The 20,463-nt window shown below is 37.0% G+C and overlaps 1 protein-coding gene and 1 pseudogene across 1 annotated transcript; both read right to left on the bottom strand.

Moving 5' to 3' along the window:
• Positions 1–5,382: 5,382 nt before the first annotated feature.
• LOC143582190 (disease resistance protein RUN1-like) lies at positions 5,383–6,114 on the bottom strand. Its single transcript, XM_077064813.1, has one exon. The coding sequence runs from the start codon at positions 6,112–6,114 to the stop codon at positions 5,383–5,385; it is 732 nt and encodes a 243-aa protein (XP_076920928.1).
• Positions 6,115–6,913: 799 nt separating this feature from the next.
• LOC143582189 (toll/interleukin-1 receptor-like protein pseudogene) lies at positions 6,914–7,381 on the bottom strand (annotated as a pseudogene).
• Between the last annotated feature and the right edge of the window lie 13,082 nt (positions 7,382–20,463).

The following is a 20,463-nucleotide window of genomic DNA, read 5'->3' as shown; positions in this document are numbered from 1 at the left end:
CACGAAATCTCGTGGCGCTACAGGGCTTGCGCGGCCGCCATCGGAGTCTTCAAAATGGGCCTCCTCATCTTTCTCTGTAACAGGCCTTTTCTCCTGCGACCTGGAAAAATCAAAACCAGTCTCGCGAGGAGGGCTGCGCGCAGGAGGAGGTGAGGGAGGTCTCGACGCCGCGAGATCAGCGCGTAAAACAGCCTCCTGCTCCTTAGTAATCCCAATGAGGGGAGATTCAGTGCTTGCAGGAGCAGGAGCAGAACCAACGGCGCTGGCGCCGGCGCCAGCAGTGCCGCCAGCAGCTTGTGTGCCAGCTATAATGCCTATGAAAAAACCAACAAAGAGAAATGATTCAAGACTTGATCTAAAAAGAAAAAAGTCAGAAAATAAAAGCGCAATATATACCTTGGCGCACCGCCGTTCGCGAGTTAAACATCGCCATGAAGTCCATTTTCCCCCTTTTGAGGGCAAAACAGGGGACTTCAAAGCAACCTTCGGCGCAGCCTCGGTACCTTGTTGCGCCTGAGGTTGATCCACCAAGGTCGCCGGCTCTACAAACATTTGAGTGAGCAAAGATTCATTAATAACTCTATCGGAATCACGCTCATAAAACCATAAAGTATAAACAAAGTATACCTGTTGAAGAGGAAACAGCAGGCGCAGCGCCGCTTCCCTTTTCCGCCGCGCGAAGAGAGGAGGTGGCGGCACCATACCTCGTGTGGACAGGAGGACTGCCCACACCTTGAGGCAAAGAAGACAAGGAAACCTTGGAGGTAAACCCATTGGTTTTCTTAAGTCCCTTCGCCTGAGTAGGAGGATCCTGAGCAACAGGGGCATCATTTTTCTTCTGTTTTTTACTGGCCCCTGCGCCAGTTTTCCCTTTAGCTTTACGCTTGAGTTGTGGCACCTCAGCTTCCTCCTCCACCTCTTCTTCCGCGAGCTCCAGCTCATAGTTCTCGAGCGCATCTACAATACGTGCAACAGAAATGTTAACCAAATTTGGTATTCTAAAGGCATAAGCATAAGTACAAAGGCCTACCAGGCGCATCGCTGTCAAAGCAAAATCCCAAATCAACAGGGATGAACATATCAGCGAAGCGATCGGGGAAGCCAACTTCCCCAGCGCCCAGCGCGACAGAGCCACCCTCCATATGCTCATCATAGGCGGCGTGGACGTACTCCTTGCTTACTGCATAAAACAAGACAAATGATATCAGCAAAACGAATTATATTCGCGCAAAAATAATGCAATGAGCTAATAACTCACATAATCCATCAACTTGGATAACAGGCACAGTCGCGCTGTCGGCCCACCTCCTGCTCATGCCAACCCCCACCAGCGCCTCCTCGCAAATATTCTTGGCGGGGAATGGTTCAGCAGTCAACTTATTAACCCATGCGCCAGTTGGGTTCTTAAGAACATTCACATCCGCGGGCGCAGAAGTGATCGCGCGCATGGTCATGCGGATGGGAATCACACCAGCCTTAATATAGAAAAATTTCTCAGACCAGTCATGAAGGCTCTTGAAGGAAACAGTGCAGCACTTGACCTTCTGACTGCGAGGAACGAATAAGAACCAAGAATCTTGGATTTTTGGCTTATAAAAAAATTGAAAGCGCCGAGGGGTTGGCTCCTCGCGCTGAGCTTTGCACATGAACTCAAAATGAGTCATGCGCACAAGTCCAAAAGGATGGACTTGGGATATGTGAATCCCATGAAATTTAAGCAGCGCACCCATAAAACTTGTCATCGGGAGACGAAGGTTGCAGTGAGTGAAAAAATGGCAGTATAAGGAGATATAGCCGGTGGGCGGATCTGCCGCCGTTTGCCCGGCCGCCGGGAGCATACAGCCGTACTCAGGGAGAAAACCCTGAGAGGCGATGAGACTGTCGAAATCAGACTGTCTCAACTTGCAGGGAATCTCATCCCACCTCTTCACTGTCTTGCCCTTCCCCACCTCCTCCGACGAGGCCTCAGCAGCCCGTTTTCCCTTGCCGGTCTTCTTCAAAGTGGACATGACTAATGATTTTACACGGCGTCTGCTGGGGGAGATTGTGGCGTCTGGGTTATCAGACATACAACTGTGAATCAAACAGAGGTTACTTCAAGAACGGAAATCTGGAAGCAAAAGACAAGCTCTTAATCGGAATAAAACTGGAAGGAAAGAAAAAGCTCTGAAATAACAATGAAGATGAAGAATAACAACTCAAAAGGCTTGCTTTTATAGGCCCAGGAGAGAGAGAAACAGGTACTGATCAGAGTTCACGCGCCCCCACTCGCAGGTGCAGGCCAACGCGAGCGCGACACGTGTTCTTGACACTGTGTGAGGGGACATAAAAGGGAACGAAACAGGTACTGATCAGAGTTCACGCGCCCCCACTCGCAGGTGCAGGCCAACGCGAGCGCGACACGTGTTCCTGACACTGTGTGAGGGGACATGAAAGGCAACTGTAGCACCTCGAGCACACGAAAAGTCTGACACATGTCTCCATCTCTGACGCATGTCAGCACCAACCAACCACGTACATGGACGATTCATTTTAACCAAAAGAATAGAATTTCGCGCAACGATGAGAAATAAAAAAGGAAAAGACAAACCCTATTAAAAGAGAACTATTAAGTCTAATATCTATCATACCTCGCTCGCGCGAGACAAGACACACATTAGACTGGGGGGGCTTGAAGAGGTATGTACCCGCCTTAACATCGAGCGGGGCGGGTCAACCCACAAGATATAGACAAGAGGCTTGAAATCAAGATATCATGAAGGCACAAAGCCAAAACCTATGCGCATGGCGCATATCCACATATGCTCACGCATATCACATATGCTCACGCATCACATATGCTCACACATATCACATATGCTCACGCATCACATATGCTCACGCGTATCACATGCTCATGCACCATATATGCTCACGCATATCACATCTGCGCGTGGCGCATATTACATATGCTGGCGCATATCACATCTGCGCATGAAACATCTGCGCGTGAGAATAAAGAGAAGACCTCGCGCATCCTCAGGATAGGCGCATATCACACGTGCACATAATCAACCTCGTCCTTATCCAAATCAGGATAAGGACAACCTTGATTGTGCTCGTCAGACAACCTTCCAGAAGGTATCCTTTAAGGAATAAGAATATGCTGATGTTGACAGCTGCCAATGAAAGGTGGACAACTCAGCAAAACCCATGTGCTACCACGTGATTGCACATGGGTCAGGTGAAATACCTGGGTCAGAGAATAATTAATGAAAAAGCACCAGGTGTCCTAAGGACACGTGGCGCAAAGCAACGGGAGGAGGCCAAAAAGGCCCTAATGGGATCTGAGCCTAATCATTGGAAACCCTAACACTATAAATACCACACCACCTCCACAAGGGGAGGTAAACAAGAAAATACATTCCAATTCCTTACTCACTCTCAGATTATTATTATCCTCTCCTACAATCTCTTATTCTCACACTGGAGGGTTACCCCAAAGAGGACCCCTCTGTCCCTTTCTGAGGGGTAAGTTCACGGTGCTGCTCGTTTTGTAGGTGGAAGAATTCATACTCCGGAGAACCATCGGTGAAATAGCATACTCATACCCGAGGAAAGTTGATCGTCTACCAGTGAGCCGATCCACGTTTCTTCAGTCAGACATAATACAATTTGCTGATGGAATACAGAAATTTGTTTTTAATACAATGGATTTGAGACAAAGTAAGAGGGATAACCTGGAGTTGCTGATCTCTTCCTATGGTAATATCATCACTGACAAGTTCAACCTCATGGTCTTCATACTCTTTGATCCATCTCATATGTTGAACAAGATCTGCTTCATCAATTTTGGCTACAGGCACTATTTTAAAACGGCTTTGAACTTCAGACAGTTGGGAACAACCTACATAAGAAAACTGTTGGAGTCTGAAATGACCTGATTGGAATGTTACTCTCTCTAGTGAACAACACCAATCTATATACAACTCCTCTAGCGTATTTGGAATACATGGGAGATACTTCAGGAGTGAGCAGGAATATAAATTGAGGGTCTGAAGCATATTAAGGTCAATCCAACGGGGCAAGGACTCAAACATATTACCTCCTATGCACAGGTTAAAGAATGATTGGGCATGGAATGACACCCGAATATCATTATTACTCTCGATTTTGCATTCATTGAAATACAATAACTTTAACGAAAAGGGTAAGGAAAACAAAGGCTGTTCTGAATTTCCTCCATTAATCCATAAACGTTTTACATTCTTCTTGTTTGATGAAGCCTTGAACAGTTTAGTGCATCCTTTCAAATCCAACAAAGCAAGATTTTTAATATCTTCTATGGATTCACTAAGATGAGTCAGAGTGCTACAGTTAGAGAGGATCAAAGTCTCAAGTTTAGGGAGTCGGTGGAGCTGGCAGATGCTGACAAGTTTCACGCATCCTTCAAGATTTAGTTTCTTCAGTGAATCAAGAACCTATTCCAACAGTAAAAGGTTTACGTTGTGACTGTACATTCAAATGAAGGTTGTCTAAAATAGAGAAGCTAGAAGTTGAATTGATAAACAACAGAGTAAATTCCTTATACCGTTGGCACTTCAAATGTTCCCATGTGTCCGTAACTCATATCTATAGACACCAAGCTGCTCTTTAGTAACCCAGTGAGTGTCACATATTTGAGCTGGAGAAATTTTAGTTTGTCTATCTTTGCAAGCGAACTTGTTTTGAGGGCTACTGTCTGCGAATTTAGCATGAGGTAAATTAATTAGCATGCCTCATATCTAGAGCTAAACACATTAAAATTTAAGGTACAGGCACCAGAAAATATGTAACACATTAATGTTCTGGACCAGAATATTGTCACCCCATTAAGATAATCTTATTAAAAATTGCTGAGTACGAAACAACAAATTTACTTTTTAGTCTTACCTCTGATATCCTCCCTTGACCATATTTTTGCATGTCGAGTGCTAGACCTTCAATTGTTTTGAACCCTAATGAAGAAAGAGGTGAAATTAGTGAATTAATACAAGTTGCAATAGGTGGCTGTGAAATGGAAAATAAGCTTAAAGATACACATAACAGGCATCTTACATCTCCTTTTCTCAAGACACGATAAGATTCGTCACCGTGCCACACTCTACTACGTTTTGACGGGTATTTAGACTCTTCACAAACTATCTTTCTTCCCATATCTTGAAGGAGTTTATGCATGGCCAGTTCATTTGCATCTGGTGAAACGGTAAGAAGGCATCTGGTAATAAGGGTCATGATCCCATATTTTACATGCATGTCATCTCGCCATATTGTTACCATGTCTTTACTTTCACCAACAAAGAAACAAGCAATGTCCAGAAACAACTCTTTGTGATTCTCAAATTGTAAGGAGTCAAAGCTCTTTCATAGGACATCTTGGATTTTACTATCAAGATCTCCTTTTGATGAACCAAGTAAATTCACTCTATCTCTCCAAATTTCTATCATGTTCTTTCTTTTACGTGGGTCTTCATCGCTAACAGATAGAGAAGAACCTAATACTTTAAGAGCGAGTGGATTTCCTCCACAATATTCTGCTAGTTGTTGTGCAAGCTCCCCGAAATCTTCCATGGGAAATTTGGATCCAAAGGCATGCCAACTGAAAAGCTCTAATGCTTCATGAACATCCAAGTTTTTAAGTTTGTGTACCATACACCTTGAAGATTTAGACACAAACCATGCATCTAAATCTAGAAGCCTAGTTGTTATTATGATTTTGCTTTGTTTATACAATGCCTTTGTTCCAAGCAAAGTGCTTAATTCTTCTTCGTCATCAATGTCATCAAGAACAATAAGCACCTTTTTCGTATGTAATACCTCCTCAAGCTTAGATGTACCCTCAAGAGCATTAGATATCTTTATTTTATCATTCCCAGAAACATCTCTAAGAAGTTGTTTTTGTAGCCTACGCAAACCATGTTTGTAATTTTCTCCAATCTTTTCAACAAAACTGCTGCATTCAAAATCTTGCTTGTTTGAGTTATAAATACATTGGGCAAGTGTTGTCTTGCCAATGCCTCCCATGCCACAAATTGCTATGGCATTGTATTTCTCATTTTTCAGCCACAAATTGATGTCTTCTACTCGAGTCTCCATTCCAGTTAAATGGGCCGGAGTACTTACTAGTTTCAAATCTAGTTAACAGATGATCGTCTCAACCAGTTTTTCGATAAAATCTGTTTCATACCTGGGAGCAAAACCAGCAAAAAAAATAGCACATTCAGACAACGACATTTTAATTCTTAATGCTTTAGTTATGGTGAAAAGACATCTCATAAAATGCATGTGTATTTTCTAAAAGACAAAATACATGATAAAGTTTTTACTTGTTGACTTCAATAAAAGGAAATCATCTCAGATCAAACCCAAATATCTTCCATTGTTAAACCTTCTTTTTTGTTTAAATTCCACTTCTCACTCATAGTTTCACATTCTACAAACATGAACACCAGAATATATGCATGATGTATATGTCTTAACTCATAACAAGCGAGAGAAAGGCTCGATGCGTATAAATTGGCAGCCATAAAACTATTTCTCTCAATCATGTGAAAGTTGCAGTATTCATTATTTAACTATACAATACGGCAACCAACACCGAATAAACACATATTCATTTGTGACAACTAAGAGCATGAATGAATGAACCAAGATTCCTCTTCAATAATTTTAGGCAATTTTTGTAATTTTGTAATACGTTGTAGAAATTGCATTCGTTGTTTCAATCATTTCGTTTCTAGTTTTAGGTCACTAAGGTCCTGGAATTTTTCAAACAACAAGTTCAATTGGACATGCTTTAAGCTCTTAAAACAGAAATTTATCAAACTTAACTTAGGGTCAAAACGTAAATTATAAGCATAAATATGGAGAGAAACCATATATACCTTGAAAGAACCTATCCGGTCAAATTACCGACCTTTGTTAGTGCATCCTTCCACCTTGTCACATCAACCACGTCCCATTTTGACTCATCTATGGCAAACCTTCCTCTTTGATTTCTAACATCTGATGGATCAACGTGATATAAAACAAGTAAAACGAAATGACCGCACTTCCTCCTTTGCTCCAAGATCAACCAAAGCTCATCAAGGCACCATCTGGAATCCGCATAATTCTCAGACAACACACCTATAGAAGCCCTAGATTCAATGATTGCACTCTCGATTTCTGGCTTGATTACTTCACCTCTTGGGATAGAATCATCGTCTCTAAAAGTGCGAAGTCCTGCTCGTATTAACGCTTTATAGAGATAATCCGTAAAAGTACAACGAGTATCTTTGCCTCTGAAGCTTAAAAACACATCATGTGTAATAATAGTATCAGTATGAGTATGAGTTAGGCCTGAAGTAGAAGCCGTTGACATTTAGTAGATAAGAGGGGGAGAAAGGAGATGCTAAAAGGCATGAAGTGTCATGGTCTTCGGGGAATATTATTCAAAACGCCATCCTTTTAGCTTATTTACGTTAATGCCATTCCAATGTATATTGCATACCAAAATAATAATCTTATTCTACGATAAAAACAATAAGGGAAATTATAATCATAAAAATTGTAGAATAAAAGTTTGTTTTTCGTGAATTTAGTTCGAATACTTTAACCAGTTCGGTTTAAAACTAAAATTGTTTAATGACTTTATCGTCAATGGTAGTGAATGGTAATTTGGATGTTGAACCAGATAGGAACTTATTGGGGATGAGACAATGTTTTTGGATGCTACAGTGAACATTGAAACAAACTCAACAAGGCTATAGTAAAGGTGTTCAATCTGAATCTGAAATTTTTGAAAATCTTAATCCAAATTATTCGAAATTCGGATAATAATTTGAATGTTTTTGGATATCTCGGATATCCTAAATGTGGGTTGAGTTATAATAAGAAGATTAGTTTTCCTAGGAAGGATAGAAAATAATCTTGTCCATTCATTTTAAAATTGAATGGTTGAGATTAGATTAGAGAGATCATAAAGTGTAAAATAAGGGTAAGGGCATAATAGAGATAACACATTTGTTGACTTTCTTTCTTCACATGCAAGGCACATGTCAAATGCCCCATCATTTTAAAACGCTCATAACTTTTTTATATGACATTTTTTTTTCAAAACAATTTCACCATAATAACGAGTGTTTTTTTATCTTTTATATGAGTACCATATTGCTATATAAAATAAAAAAATTCGTGGGTTTTTTACAAAGTGTGTTTTATCAAAATTGTGTTTTACAAAATTGTGTTATACAAGTGTGTTTTATTTTTCATAGTGTTTTTTGCATTGTGTTTTTTACATTGTGTAATTTAATTGTGTTTTTCATTGTGTTTTTGTCATTGTGTTTTTATTTTCATAGTGTTTATTCCATTGTATTTTTTACATTGTGTTTTTCATAGTGTTTTATTTTCGGACGAAATTTCCGAAGACGTTTTCGGCAAGGTGGTGGCGGCGGTGGGCAGTGGTGGTTGTAGGAGATAAGTGAAAATTTAAGTGAGTTTTAATTAAGTGGGATTTTAAAATTAAATTAAGTGGTTTTTCAATATTAAGATATTAGACAAAAATACCTTCCTTTCTAGCCTTCTTAGGATAATCAAACTTCTTATTTTATCTTTTCTTTATATTTTATATTTTTAATCTACATATATATTTATATACATATATTTATATATATATATACTAGTTTTTATCCCCCGTATTATGGGGGTTGTTTTCATTGTTGGTACATGTTTGTCAGTAGTTCATAGTCTAGTATTTGTTATCGAGTCTGTAATATAGTTAATGGTTTGTTTATGGTTTGTTTTGTAAACTAGCGAAGTTATCAGCAAGTTCGCTATGGCGAACTTGCTGATCTAGCGAGGTTACTGACAACTTCGCCAGTGGCGAAGTTGTCGTGTTTAAATAGAACGTTTCAGAAGAAAACGTGAGTTAGGGTTTTGGTTTTACGTTTTGTTTCGTTTTGTTCTCTGTAACAGTGACCTACTGTCACGGGTTTGGTTATTCAATATAACGTGTTTACCTTATAGCTCGTGTTCATTGTTCGTGTATTCAATCTATACAATATCTACACTCGTACCTATATACGCAGGGATTCCGCACCTGCGTTGTTAGAGATTTCCCGTGTACGATCCGCGTTCAGGAACCTACAATTGGTATCAGAGCCATCGGCTCGATTGTGAGGTTCGGGATTTCACGCGGGTGTAGATTTCGTCTCATTTCGGGTGTTACCGGGACGAGTTTTTGGTGTGTTTAATCATTCAAGCTACCTACCAGTGTGTTTAAGCCTTTAAACCTTCAAAATTCTCGTTAAAATCCGAGTTTCAGATCTGAACTGTTCTTCGTGTTCATCGGGCGAAGTTACCGTTCATCGGGCGAAGTTGCTGAATTCAGGCGAAGTTGCCGTCACTGGAGATTAGGGTTTCGGCGAAGATATAAGGATTAGCGAAGTTAACCACAACTTCGCTTACCTCATAAGTTCGCCTTAGCGAAGTTACGAACAGGCGAAGTTGACTTTGGGCGAAGTTGACTTCTCGGCGAAGTTAAAAAAAAAAAATAAAAAAAAAAAAAAAAAAAAAAAAAAAAAAAAAAAAAATAAATTTTGGCAAATTTGCCTTAGCGAGTCTGGAACGCCCGCTTACACGAAAATTTGCCCAAGCCATTTTTATCAGTCGGGAAGTCCTCAGAAAAAGTTTGGCAAAAATAAATTTTTTTTTTCGACAAAATTTCCCGGAAATTTAAAAAAAAAAAAAAAAAAAAAAAATAGTCTTCAAGAAGGATGTCATCAATCAACATCTCAGACTTAGTCAAAATGGAAGTCGAAGCGGGATCTGCTACTAAGGCCCCAAGATTGCTGAAAGTAACCGATTTTGTGGCGTGGAAGGATAGGTTCATTCAGTATATTAAATACCAGGATGCAAAGATGTGGGTGTGCATCCAGGATGGATATATTCCACCGTCAATGGAACACGAAGGTCGGGATGTGGTAAAGAAGTACAGCCAGATGGAGGAACAAGAGAAAAAAATGTATGAGGCCGAGAGCAAGGCCCATGCTGCGATTACTATGGCTCTTCCTCAAGAGATTCTCCATACATTCAGGAAGTACACTTCTGCACGAGAGCTTTGGGATGCTCTTGAGAATAGATTCGAAGGGAACGCGGGTATTCGTGCCTCGAAGATTAAGCTGTTAAAGACCCAGTTCTCTGTCTTCAAGCATTTGAAGAACGAATCGCTCGATGATATTATCACCCGATACTATCATCTAATGACAGAGCTGAACAATTATTCGATTGCTTACCGAGAAGAAGAGATCGTTGAAAAGCTTCTCGATGCTCTCCCACCGAAGTGGGAAATGTACACCGTTCTTATGAGGGAAGACAGAGACTTTCCTAATTATGATTTGGAAACGGCAGTAAACAAGCTCAGAACTTATGAGCTTAATATGGTTCGAAAAGAGACACCAACGGATCAGGTTCAAGACCCTGGTATGTATGGTGCCAAAGTTAACTCAGGCTCAAGTTCGAAGTCTGAATCTGCTGCTTACTACTCCAAAGGAGAGTCAGGAAATGTGTCAGTAAACATGAACGGTGATGTTTGCTTTGTTGCTGGAGGATCAAGTACTTCAAAGCCTCAAGCATCCACGAGTGGTTTCTCTGAAAATTCCTCAAGCAATAATTATTCCAAGATGCCTATGAGTGTCAAATCTGCTGAAGAGCAGTTTGCAGTCTATGCATCATTTATTGCTTCCTATGAAAACTACATCCAAGGGAAGATTATGGACCCTGCTGTTCTGGATGAGGATTATGACCAGATCGATGCTGATGATCTGGAGGAGATGGATTTGCAATGGCAAATGGCAATGATTGTGAGGCGAATTAAACGTTTTATGAAGAAAACTGGGAGAAAGTTTGTTGGTGGTAGGCCTGGATTCGACAAATCCAAGGTAAGGTGCTATAATTGTCAACAGTACGGGCACTTTGCCAAGGAATGCAGAAATGAGAGGGTTGAACGAGGACAAGGTCGGCCTACTCAACACTCTGGAATTAAAAGAGAGATTAACGCCATGTTGACCAGAGAAGCAGGTGAGTACAACTGGAACCTGCATTCAAATGAATCTGGTGAGCAAGCAAACATGGCTGAGGCTGAGGTTGAAGAAGGTCAGAAGGTTGGAGAATGTAAGAAGGTTGATAGAAATGAGAAAGCCACTGAAGAAGAAACAGCTTTCATGGCAGATGACAAGGATAATCGCTCCGAGGTAAGTTCTAAATCTTTCTGTACTAAATGTGAGAACTTGTCAGAACAACTTGCTACAATTACTGATCAGTATGTTAAGTTGGATGCCGAATTTAAAACCTTGAAAGAAGATCATCACTTCACAAAGACAAGAGAAAATAATTATAGAATAAAAATTAAAGCTTGTGAAAAAGACGTTCAAAGTTTAAAAACAAAATTAGCTGAAAAAATTGTTGTGATCGATCTAAGCTACGAGGTTTTAGAAGAGAAAACCAAGTTAATCGCTGAGAAAGAAAAACAGATTGCTGATCACCAGGTAAAAGTGGTGGCACTAAATAGGAAACTGGAGCAATTCCGGAACTCCACTGCCATCCTTGATCACCTTGTGAGTGATCAAGGTACCTCTGCAAAGAGGGGAGGAATTGGTTATAACGAGGTGCCACCACCGTATAATCACAACTACACTTTCAATCCTAGTGTTCATGAATCTGTTAATTTCGTAGCTGATCAGACAAGTACTGCTAAGGAAACTGGTAAAGTACCGGAAGTTAGTAAAGGCGAAACAAGTTCGCCTGTCTCAAAAATTAAAATTTCAAGTCCTGTCTCATCTGATTCGGATAAGTCATCCGAGTCGGGTAAGACAAAAGAGAAGGAAGTATTACCCACAAGTGGAGAAAATGCTAAATCAACTAATAAGAGTACTCCACTCAACCCATATGTCCCACCTTATGTGAGACGTATGGTTAGTAATACTGCCTCCACATCTAAAACAACTGCTGACAGGAAAGCTGATTATAGATGTTGTTTTAGATGTAATCAAACAGGGCACCTTGTTGCTGATTGCCCTCTGAAGCAGCGTTTCAGAGAGGTGAGGCCCTCGAAAACTGAGACCAAGGTTTTTAGTAATCGTTTACATGTTAAAAAAGAAAACCATTCAAATTTGAGATATAATACCGGTTTTCAAAGAAACACATCTCGTTTTCACACTACTAATAACCAAACCAACTGCTATAATTCTTTTAATTCTCTTAATGTTTGTCGGTTTGGTAGGCCTCACTATCAGTCTCCAAGGAGGTATCCTGTTAGGACTCGTGGAAATTTTTATAATGCTAACTTTGGTCAGCCAAGGTGTGTGAGTTCGGTTGAGAAGGTTAATCGACCCAAGACCAAGAGGTCTTGGGTCCCCAAATTTTAATCATCTCTTTTATTTGTGCAGGAACAGTTGAACAGGGCTTCCAATAATCTTTGGGTTGTGGATAGCGGCTGTTCCCGGCACGTGACTGGTAACAAAAATTTGTTACAAGATTTAAAACCTGTTCAAGGAGCGAGAGTCAGTTTTGCCGGTGAGAGTGGAGGCAAAATATCAGGAAAGGATACGGTAACTAACGGGAAGATGACGTTAGAAAATGTGAACTTTATTGAGCTAAACGGGATGATCAATCCCGAGTAACCATGTTTTTCTTCTGAGTAAAAAAAAAAAAAAAAAAAAAAAAAAAAAAAAAAAAAAAAAAAAAAAAAAATCGTCACTAATCGCTTAAAATTATGTCGGTTATCTCAGTTGGAAGGACATGTCTTAGGATATGTTTTGGTCCTCATTTTCTACTTGTAGATTTTGAGGATAGCCATTAACCTGATGACTGAAAGTGACCGGGGCGATTTATGATGTGTTTTCTTTCTATCGCTGAAAATTAGTCGTTCATACTTAGTTAGAAGGACACATACTTGTATGTGGTCGGTCCAGTTGATCCATTGGATCTTCAGGATTGCCGTTTACCTGAAAAACTTTGACGTGATCGGGGCGAATTGAAGTCAAAATTTTTTTGGGAAATGAAATTACTTTTCAAGTCTATTACTTCGTTTTGAAGTAAATGTGCTATGTTTAACAGAAAATTGATCCAACCTTGGAAAATGATATATATACTGATTGTGTGTGCTTAACTAGTGAAGTTATTAGGCTTAAAAGGCTTTAGAACAGTCATTGTATGTCATGGTAATTTTAATGGTGCGTAAAAGTGTATGTGATACTAACTTAAATTTACTCGAATTTATGTGGAAACTCCTTAAGAGTTTTGTATGTCTTCATACATATCTTTTCGAAGGATAGGCAGAAAAGCGACTACCCAGTCATACACGAGCCCGTGAGTGTTCTGATTCCCGTGAAGAAAGCATTTCAAGACACTGCAGTGATCCAGATTCGGGACTTGCAGTGGTTTCATACTCCGAAGTCGATAAAAATGTTTATAAAAAAAAAAAAAAAAAAAAAAAAAAAAAAAAAAAAAAAAAAAAAAAAAAATACGTGTATATTTTTAAGTACTTTCGAGACATAGTAACAATCAAGACTTCTCAAGTCTGGAGTTAGAAGAAAACGGGAAGCAGACATCGTGTATCTACAAGATAATCAGACACTATGGGTCGAAGTCAATTCGAGGTGACTTGGGTATAGCCAAATACGCTTTGAGAATAGATAGAAGACATCATTATCTCTGAGATGTTGCCATCTTAAATTTTTGAGCTTAACTGAACCTTAATCCGTATCACAGAAACGATGAAAACCATTTAAGTTATTTACATGCTTACAACCTGTCTCTTTATGTCATAATACAGCTAAACACGGATCCAAGTGACAGTCACATAATTAGTATGATTCCTGTTAGGATCTTTTCTAAAAACGTAGTGGTCCCTGACTAGACTGAAATTTGATCCCTTATACTTTAAGTTTTTGTACTTAGATAGTTTTATGTTTTTCTAAACTGGTTACTTGGACTTGATCGTTTCATTTAAATTCTTAAAGGGAAGTTTTATAACTTAATTGAAAAATATTCAAGCCTAGTGGAAGCAATTCAACTACATGCAACCCTCCTGGTTGAGCATGGGAAAGTTATAGATGTCTTGAAGGTGTTCTTGGCATCTCAGGGGGAGATGAGGTGTAGAGGCGACAAGCTGAGGACGCAAAGAAGAAATGATCGAGACAATGATCCCAATGCACCGGAAGGTGCAGGTGGTGAGTTGCCAAGAACTACTATAGCTCTTGGGACTTCCACAGCTGAGGGGGAGTCTGCAGCTGGTGATGATGTGGTTGCTGTTGGTGATGACGTGGATGATGCAGTGGAACATGAGATTCCAGCTGTTGAAAGAGCAGATTTTGGGGATAAGAATGTGGTAGATGAGATGGTGTGGGAAGAGCAGCCTAGATGGAAGGAAGAATATGCTCATTGGTTTGTCAAGACCAAGAAGCCTGCTGTTCCAACCATGTTCAGAAAGAGCTACAACATTAAAGGGTATGCAGAGGCGAAAAAGGGGATTATTTGTTGGATTTATGATGAACAGCTCAAGTTGTTTGTGGTGAAGCGTTATGATGGCGTTCAATATTTCAAGAGAATGTTGAGATCGTTCAACACATTGCCTGAATGCGAAGTAAAGGACTTGGCCAGGTTGGGCCTGATAAACAGAAGCAACGACAATATGGCTAGAATGATTGAGAAGATAATGTGGAAAGAAGGAGTAAAAGAAAAGAAGTTCGAGTTGCTAAAGCCACAAAAGGGAAAATTAGTGAAGGATACAGAAAGAGGTATGAGAGCAGATGGTAAACCGTGGATGGTGATGAAGTACAAACCAGTCCGATGTATCAAGGAGGTACCCATGAAAACTATGCCTCAAAATGTACTGAAAGATCTGAAATGGTGGTATGTGGATTGCGAGACAGCTGAGGCGGTTATGGAAGATGAGGACGAACAAGAAGTACTTCGGGTTTATGACCCGATGCATCTTGTTAATCTATCGCAGGCTGATCTGGAAGTGCTGAACAACAAGAAGATCTTCTACATTCCTGCTTGGAAGGATCAAGCGAGGAAATATCAAGGAGTTGTGTCGGTTTGTGTGAGAGAAGGGGCGCACGCGTGAAAGTGCAAGATTACAAGACTCAGAGATCAAGATATGAAGCTACTGCCAAGGGGGAGTCTGTTGGTACATGTTTGTCAGTAGTTCATAGTCTAGTATTTGTTATCGAGTCTGTAATATAGTTAATGGTTTGTTTATGGTTTGTTTTGTAAACTAGCGAAGTTATCAGCAAGTTCGCTATGGCGAACTTGCTGATCTAGCGAGGTTACTGACAACTTCGCCAGTGGCGAAGTTGTCGTGTTTAAATAGAACGTTTCAGAAGAAAACGTGAGTTAGGGTTTTGGTTTTACGTTTTGTTTCGTTTTGTTCTCTGTAACAGTGACCTACTGTCACGGGTTTGGTTATTCAATATAACGTGTTTACCTTATAGCTCGTGTTCATTGTTCGTGTATTCAATCTATACAATATCTACACTCGTACCTATATTCGCAGGGATTCCGCACCTGCGTTGTTAGAGATTTCCCGTGTACGATCCGCGTTCAGGAACCTACATTCATTATTCGTTTATAATATTTATATATTTTTTGAATTTTAATTTTATTTATTGTACAGAAGTTAATAATTTACTTATGATACACGTGTCTCACAAATAAATAAGATATTATAACCCGGTTTAAAATATATTTGGGTTTGGTGAGACCTATGACCCGCTTTTTTTAACTATAAAATTGTTTTTAAATTATAAATAATATATATCTTTTTTTAAATATATCAAATATTATTTTTTTAGTATAACACTATTTTGTAGGATTTTTATATCAAATATTTGGTGAGATTAGTTTTTAAGTTAATGAGATGCTATAACCCGTTTAAAAAATATTTGGGGTTGATGAGACCCATACCCATGAATTCGGGTCAAATGCATGAGAAGCCTCAATTTAAAAATTAAGCAAATCTGGCGACTCCAAAAAAAGGGGAGCGACCACATCGCGACACATAGGATTTTTATGTTTTCGTTTATATATATAAGGGTTCAAATAAACAATAATTGTTTTATGAGAAGTGTGAGAAGACTTTAAAATAATGTACACCACCTAAATAGGATACTATACCATGTAAATAGGAAACTATACAAATTTTTAAAAACTATCAATCTCAACCACTAGATCCTAGATCCAGGGTCTACATCTACACTTATGTTTCTCACAAAACTAATGTTTTTCTACGTTAAACCTACCATATATATATATATATATATATATATATACACAGGATTTGGTTCATTTCAGAAGTAATCTTATGGTGAGAAGTGCGAGAAGAGATTCTAACCAATCAAAAGTTTTCTATTTAATTTTGTATTAAAAATTGTAGAAGTATATTAGTAAAAAGTTTAGGAGTTTCTTTTAGTAATTAATACTAATTAATGTTAAGTTACAAACGACTATACATTTATTTTTTATTTTTTAATTTGATTTAATCTTCAAAATATACATAAAACAAAACCACCATACTCATACTATAAAATTACATTAACCATAATAAAAACAAATATCCACACAAATCATAATATTAACCTACATATAAAAAAACTAGTTCATATTATCACATACACAGATCACATGATTAATATACATGCATATAACTAGTTCATGGTAACCTACACAAATCACAATATTAACATATGTATACAAATTTACTTCATGTTATAGTCTACCCATTTGTATTTACCTACGCAGATCACAAAATTAACCTACACAAACAAAACTTGTTCTTGATATCACATACAATTAATAGTATTAACCTAAACTTGTAAAATATTTGCAATGTAGGAACACATTATGTTTTTTATTTTATTTTAATTATTCTATAATCTATCTTTTATGTGTAGGAAATACGAGTTATGTGTAGGTGAATATTATTTATATATAAGTGAAAATTAAATGAACTAGAAATCTGTGTAGGTGAATATTAGTTATGTGTAGGTGAATATTAGTTATGTGTTGGTGCAAACAAAAGAAACAAAATTTGTGTAGATGAAAATAAGTTGTGTTTGTAATACGAGTTACATTTTGATAAAAAAATAAAAGTAACTAACAATTTGTATAATTAAACATGAGCTATATGTAGATTATTGTGTTACTTGTGTACGTGATCAATTTATTACAATTCACTTAAATATACATTTATTTTCATATGTAGGCATGTAAAAGAAAATTCAAATAAATCTTACGAAACCATGAATGTAAAAAATTTTCTCTCGATTATATTTCATTAAAATTATTCTAGAGGATATTTTATGTAAAAGTCAGTTTATCTTTTCTAAAATTTGTAACTTTCAACAAGATTTAATATGAAGAATAATTTAGGAGTAATTAGGGGAATTAATGCTTTGAACAACTAGGAGATAATCCATTATTGAGATCGACTTCTCGCTAGAATATTACTTCTCGCATGATCCATTCCCTATATATATATATATATATATATATATATATATATATATATATATATAGAAACATGATCAAATACGTTTTATTCCTAACATGAAAATAGTGAGAACCAATTTGCTGTTATTATTAAGTTTATTTTTATAGGTGTTTGCTGTTATTTTTTGTTCGTATTTGCTAATTTTTTATTACGAGACGTTAAAAGTATTTGCTGATTTATGTTTTGTTGTTATTATTAGATTTTTTTTCTTTTGCTGTTATAAGTATATGATGGTATTTGTTGTTATTATTTTTTTATTAATTTTGATTCTTTTGTTGTAATTTTTAGGTTTTTTTCTTTGTTATTATAAATAATTGTTTATGTAGATTGCTATTGTAGTTGGTATTGTTTCTTAAGTTCATATATTTTTTTTAAATTTGTATTGGTTCCTACGTTCTCATGATAATATTAAAATGTACTTGAACATTCCCATATATACAGAGAGAGAGAGAGAGAGTAATTGTGACGCGTGTCGCTTTGTGGTTAAACCTCACAATTTTTCCGTCCTAAACTAAGATATTATTTTGCCCTAATATATATCATAAATAAATGATTATTCACTTTCATTTTACACACTATTTATATTATATCTATACATTTAAATTTGATTGTTACAGGTCAAAAACTGGTAAATAAATTGCTTGGTATAGTTAGTTACATTTGGCTCAAAATTTGTTACGGGTCAAAAATGGATAATATGAGTATTTTATAAAGTTTCATAATGCAAATAAATTTATCGTCAATTTGTTATGGGTTCAAAATGTTGACTTGAAAATGTCAAACAGATGAAAATTAGAAATTTAAACATAGTTCGGTTTTCAAATTTATTTCAAGGGCTTTGGAAATAAAAGGTTTGGGATTTGAAAATTTGACTATTTTCCCTCGACTATTAAAATTTAAGAAAATATGGCGAACACTTCCGACATACCAACTCCAAGCCTATCAATGTTTCTAACTTTTATCAAATTTGAAACATTTATGTCAGCATTAACTTTTACTTCAATAGAGATCCGAATGTTGTATGGGAAGCATACAATGCAAAACTATGCTCAAATAATGTGAAATATTCACAAAATTGAATGAGTTAACATGTTATTTTATATGTTTTCATTATAGCAAAGTCGAGAAGCCTCTCAAACTATCAAAATCTTTTTCAGGTGTAGCTTAGAAAAACATATTTCTTAATCTGTCATTACAATTTAATGCTTTCATTTCCTTCTATGGGTGGTGAATTGATAAATTTATCAATAAATGTAATGCTCCATCTATATTTAGGCCGAGTGGTCTAACTACCATTCTATGAGAAGTCTCCTTCTTAAAATTGGTTAATAACCTAAAAATTTTCAATTATATATAAATATATATATATATATAATACTAAGAATAAAATTTTCAATAGAAGCGTTTTCGTGTACGTTTTTCACGTGAATTTTTTTATTCAGTTCATTAAAAAAATTCACTTTGTGATAAAAATAAAATCAATTTATGAACACATAATATAGATACAAGCATATATCTAATGCATGTATCATATATCTAATACATTTTTCCATATACGTTATATAATTATTTGCTTGACTTGTAACTTTATAATTTGGATCATCTTGTGTGTTACACGGGCTCTAAATCTAATTATATATATATATATATATATATATATATATATATGGAAAAGATCCAATATAGTAATAGCTTATCGTACAATATCTACGCGAATCCCCTTTTTTTCACGAAATCGATCCATGAAATCACATCCCAGCATCTCGGAATCGTTAATACATATCCAATTAATCATTGGTTCACAGAATAAACAGTTTTGGATCGTTAATTGATCAATTTTTTACTTTTTTTCTGGAAAAACCATTTTTGAGTGTTTTATGTGTTGGCTAAGCATTTTAGGTTTTGGTTGAGTGTTTTTAGGTTTTGCCTTTGTTTTTTTGTCTTTAAGCGCCTCTCGTACCTATCGTACGTTAAGGCATTATCGTACAGTATCTCGATTATATATATATATATATATAGAGAGAGAGAGAGAGAGAATTACAAAAATTATCCTTTATGTTTGTATCAAATTTCATTGTTTGTCCTTTATTTTCTAAATTGATATGTTTTATCCTTTACGTCTACAAATCGAAGATAGTTTGTCTTTTAGCCCTAGTTAGTTTTCCTCGTTAAGTCAGGTCATGTGACATGCACGTGAGGGGAAAATTGGTTAGTTTACGAATTTATTTAAAAAAATATATAAATATATATGTAAGAACTAAATTAACAAAATATATAAATTAAAATCTCTCTTATTCCTTTCTTTCACTACCATCACCATGGAACAACCACAACCCACCACCGAACCTGCCACCATCCACCACGTTCCACCAAATACTAGTCACGGATAGAGCAACAACAGTACCACAGAGAGGAAAATCACGATCAATCGATGCTCGATTACAAAATAAAAAACCCCCAAATTCTTGGATTAAACTTTCACAACTCCATTTTTTCCAATCTTTGGATCCTTTTGTTTATTTTCTTTTGGTGAGTTCTTGGATTTTTCAATATTTGAACTCTTTTTGATCTTTCCTTTTTGGTTATCTAAGAAGGTTTTCTAGATTTCTTAGAGTTGTTGGATCTCACGTCCATTTCACTGGCAGAACTTTCAGAACGATCAATCCTTATTCTTGTACCGGGTGGAGCTTTTGAACGGGACTGATTAAACTGACTGTCCATTTCTTTATGTTGTTTATGTCAGTTCCTTCAATGTCTTGCAAGGTAAGATGGGTTACCACAAACAAAAGAACATTATCTTCTATGAGCACCATATAACTCATCTGAACTATAATATGGTTGTTGCGGTGGGAAGGTGATCCTTGGAAAGGAACATTATTGCAAAGGCTATTAAGATCATAGCCATAATTACC

This window comes from Bidens hawaiensis, unplaced genomic scaffold (genome assembly GCF_021521415.1).
Source record: "Bidens hawaiensis isolate Kalapana, Puna unplaced genomic scaffold, B.hawaiensis_p1.1 tig00031483_1, whole genome shotgun sequence".
Classification (NCBI taxonomy): Eukaryota; Viridiplantae; Streptophyta; class Magnoliopsida; order Asterales; family Asteraceae; genus Bidens; species Bidens hawaiensis.
This window is presented reverse-complemented; position numbering and strand designations above follow the sequence as displayed.

Excerpts from the sequence above, each read along its gene's own strand:
- LOC143582190 (XM_077064813.1), bottom strand. The coding sequence starts at position 6,114 with ATGGAGACTCGAGTAGAAGACATCAATTTGTGGCTGAAAAATGAGAAA.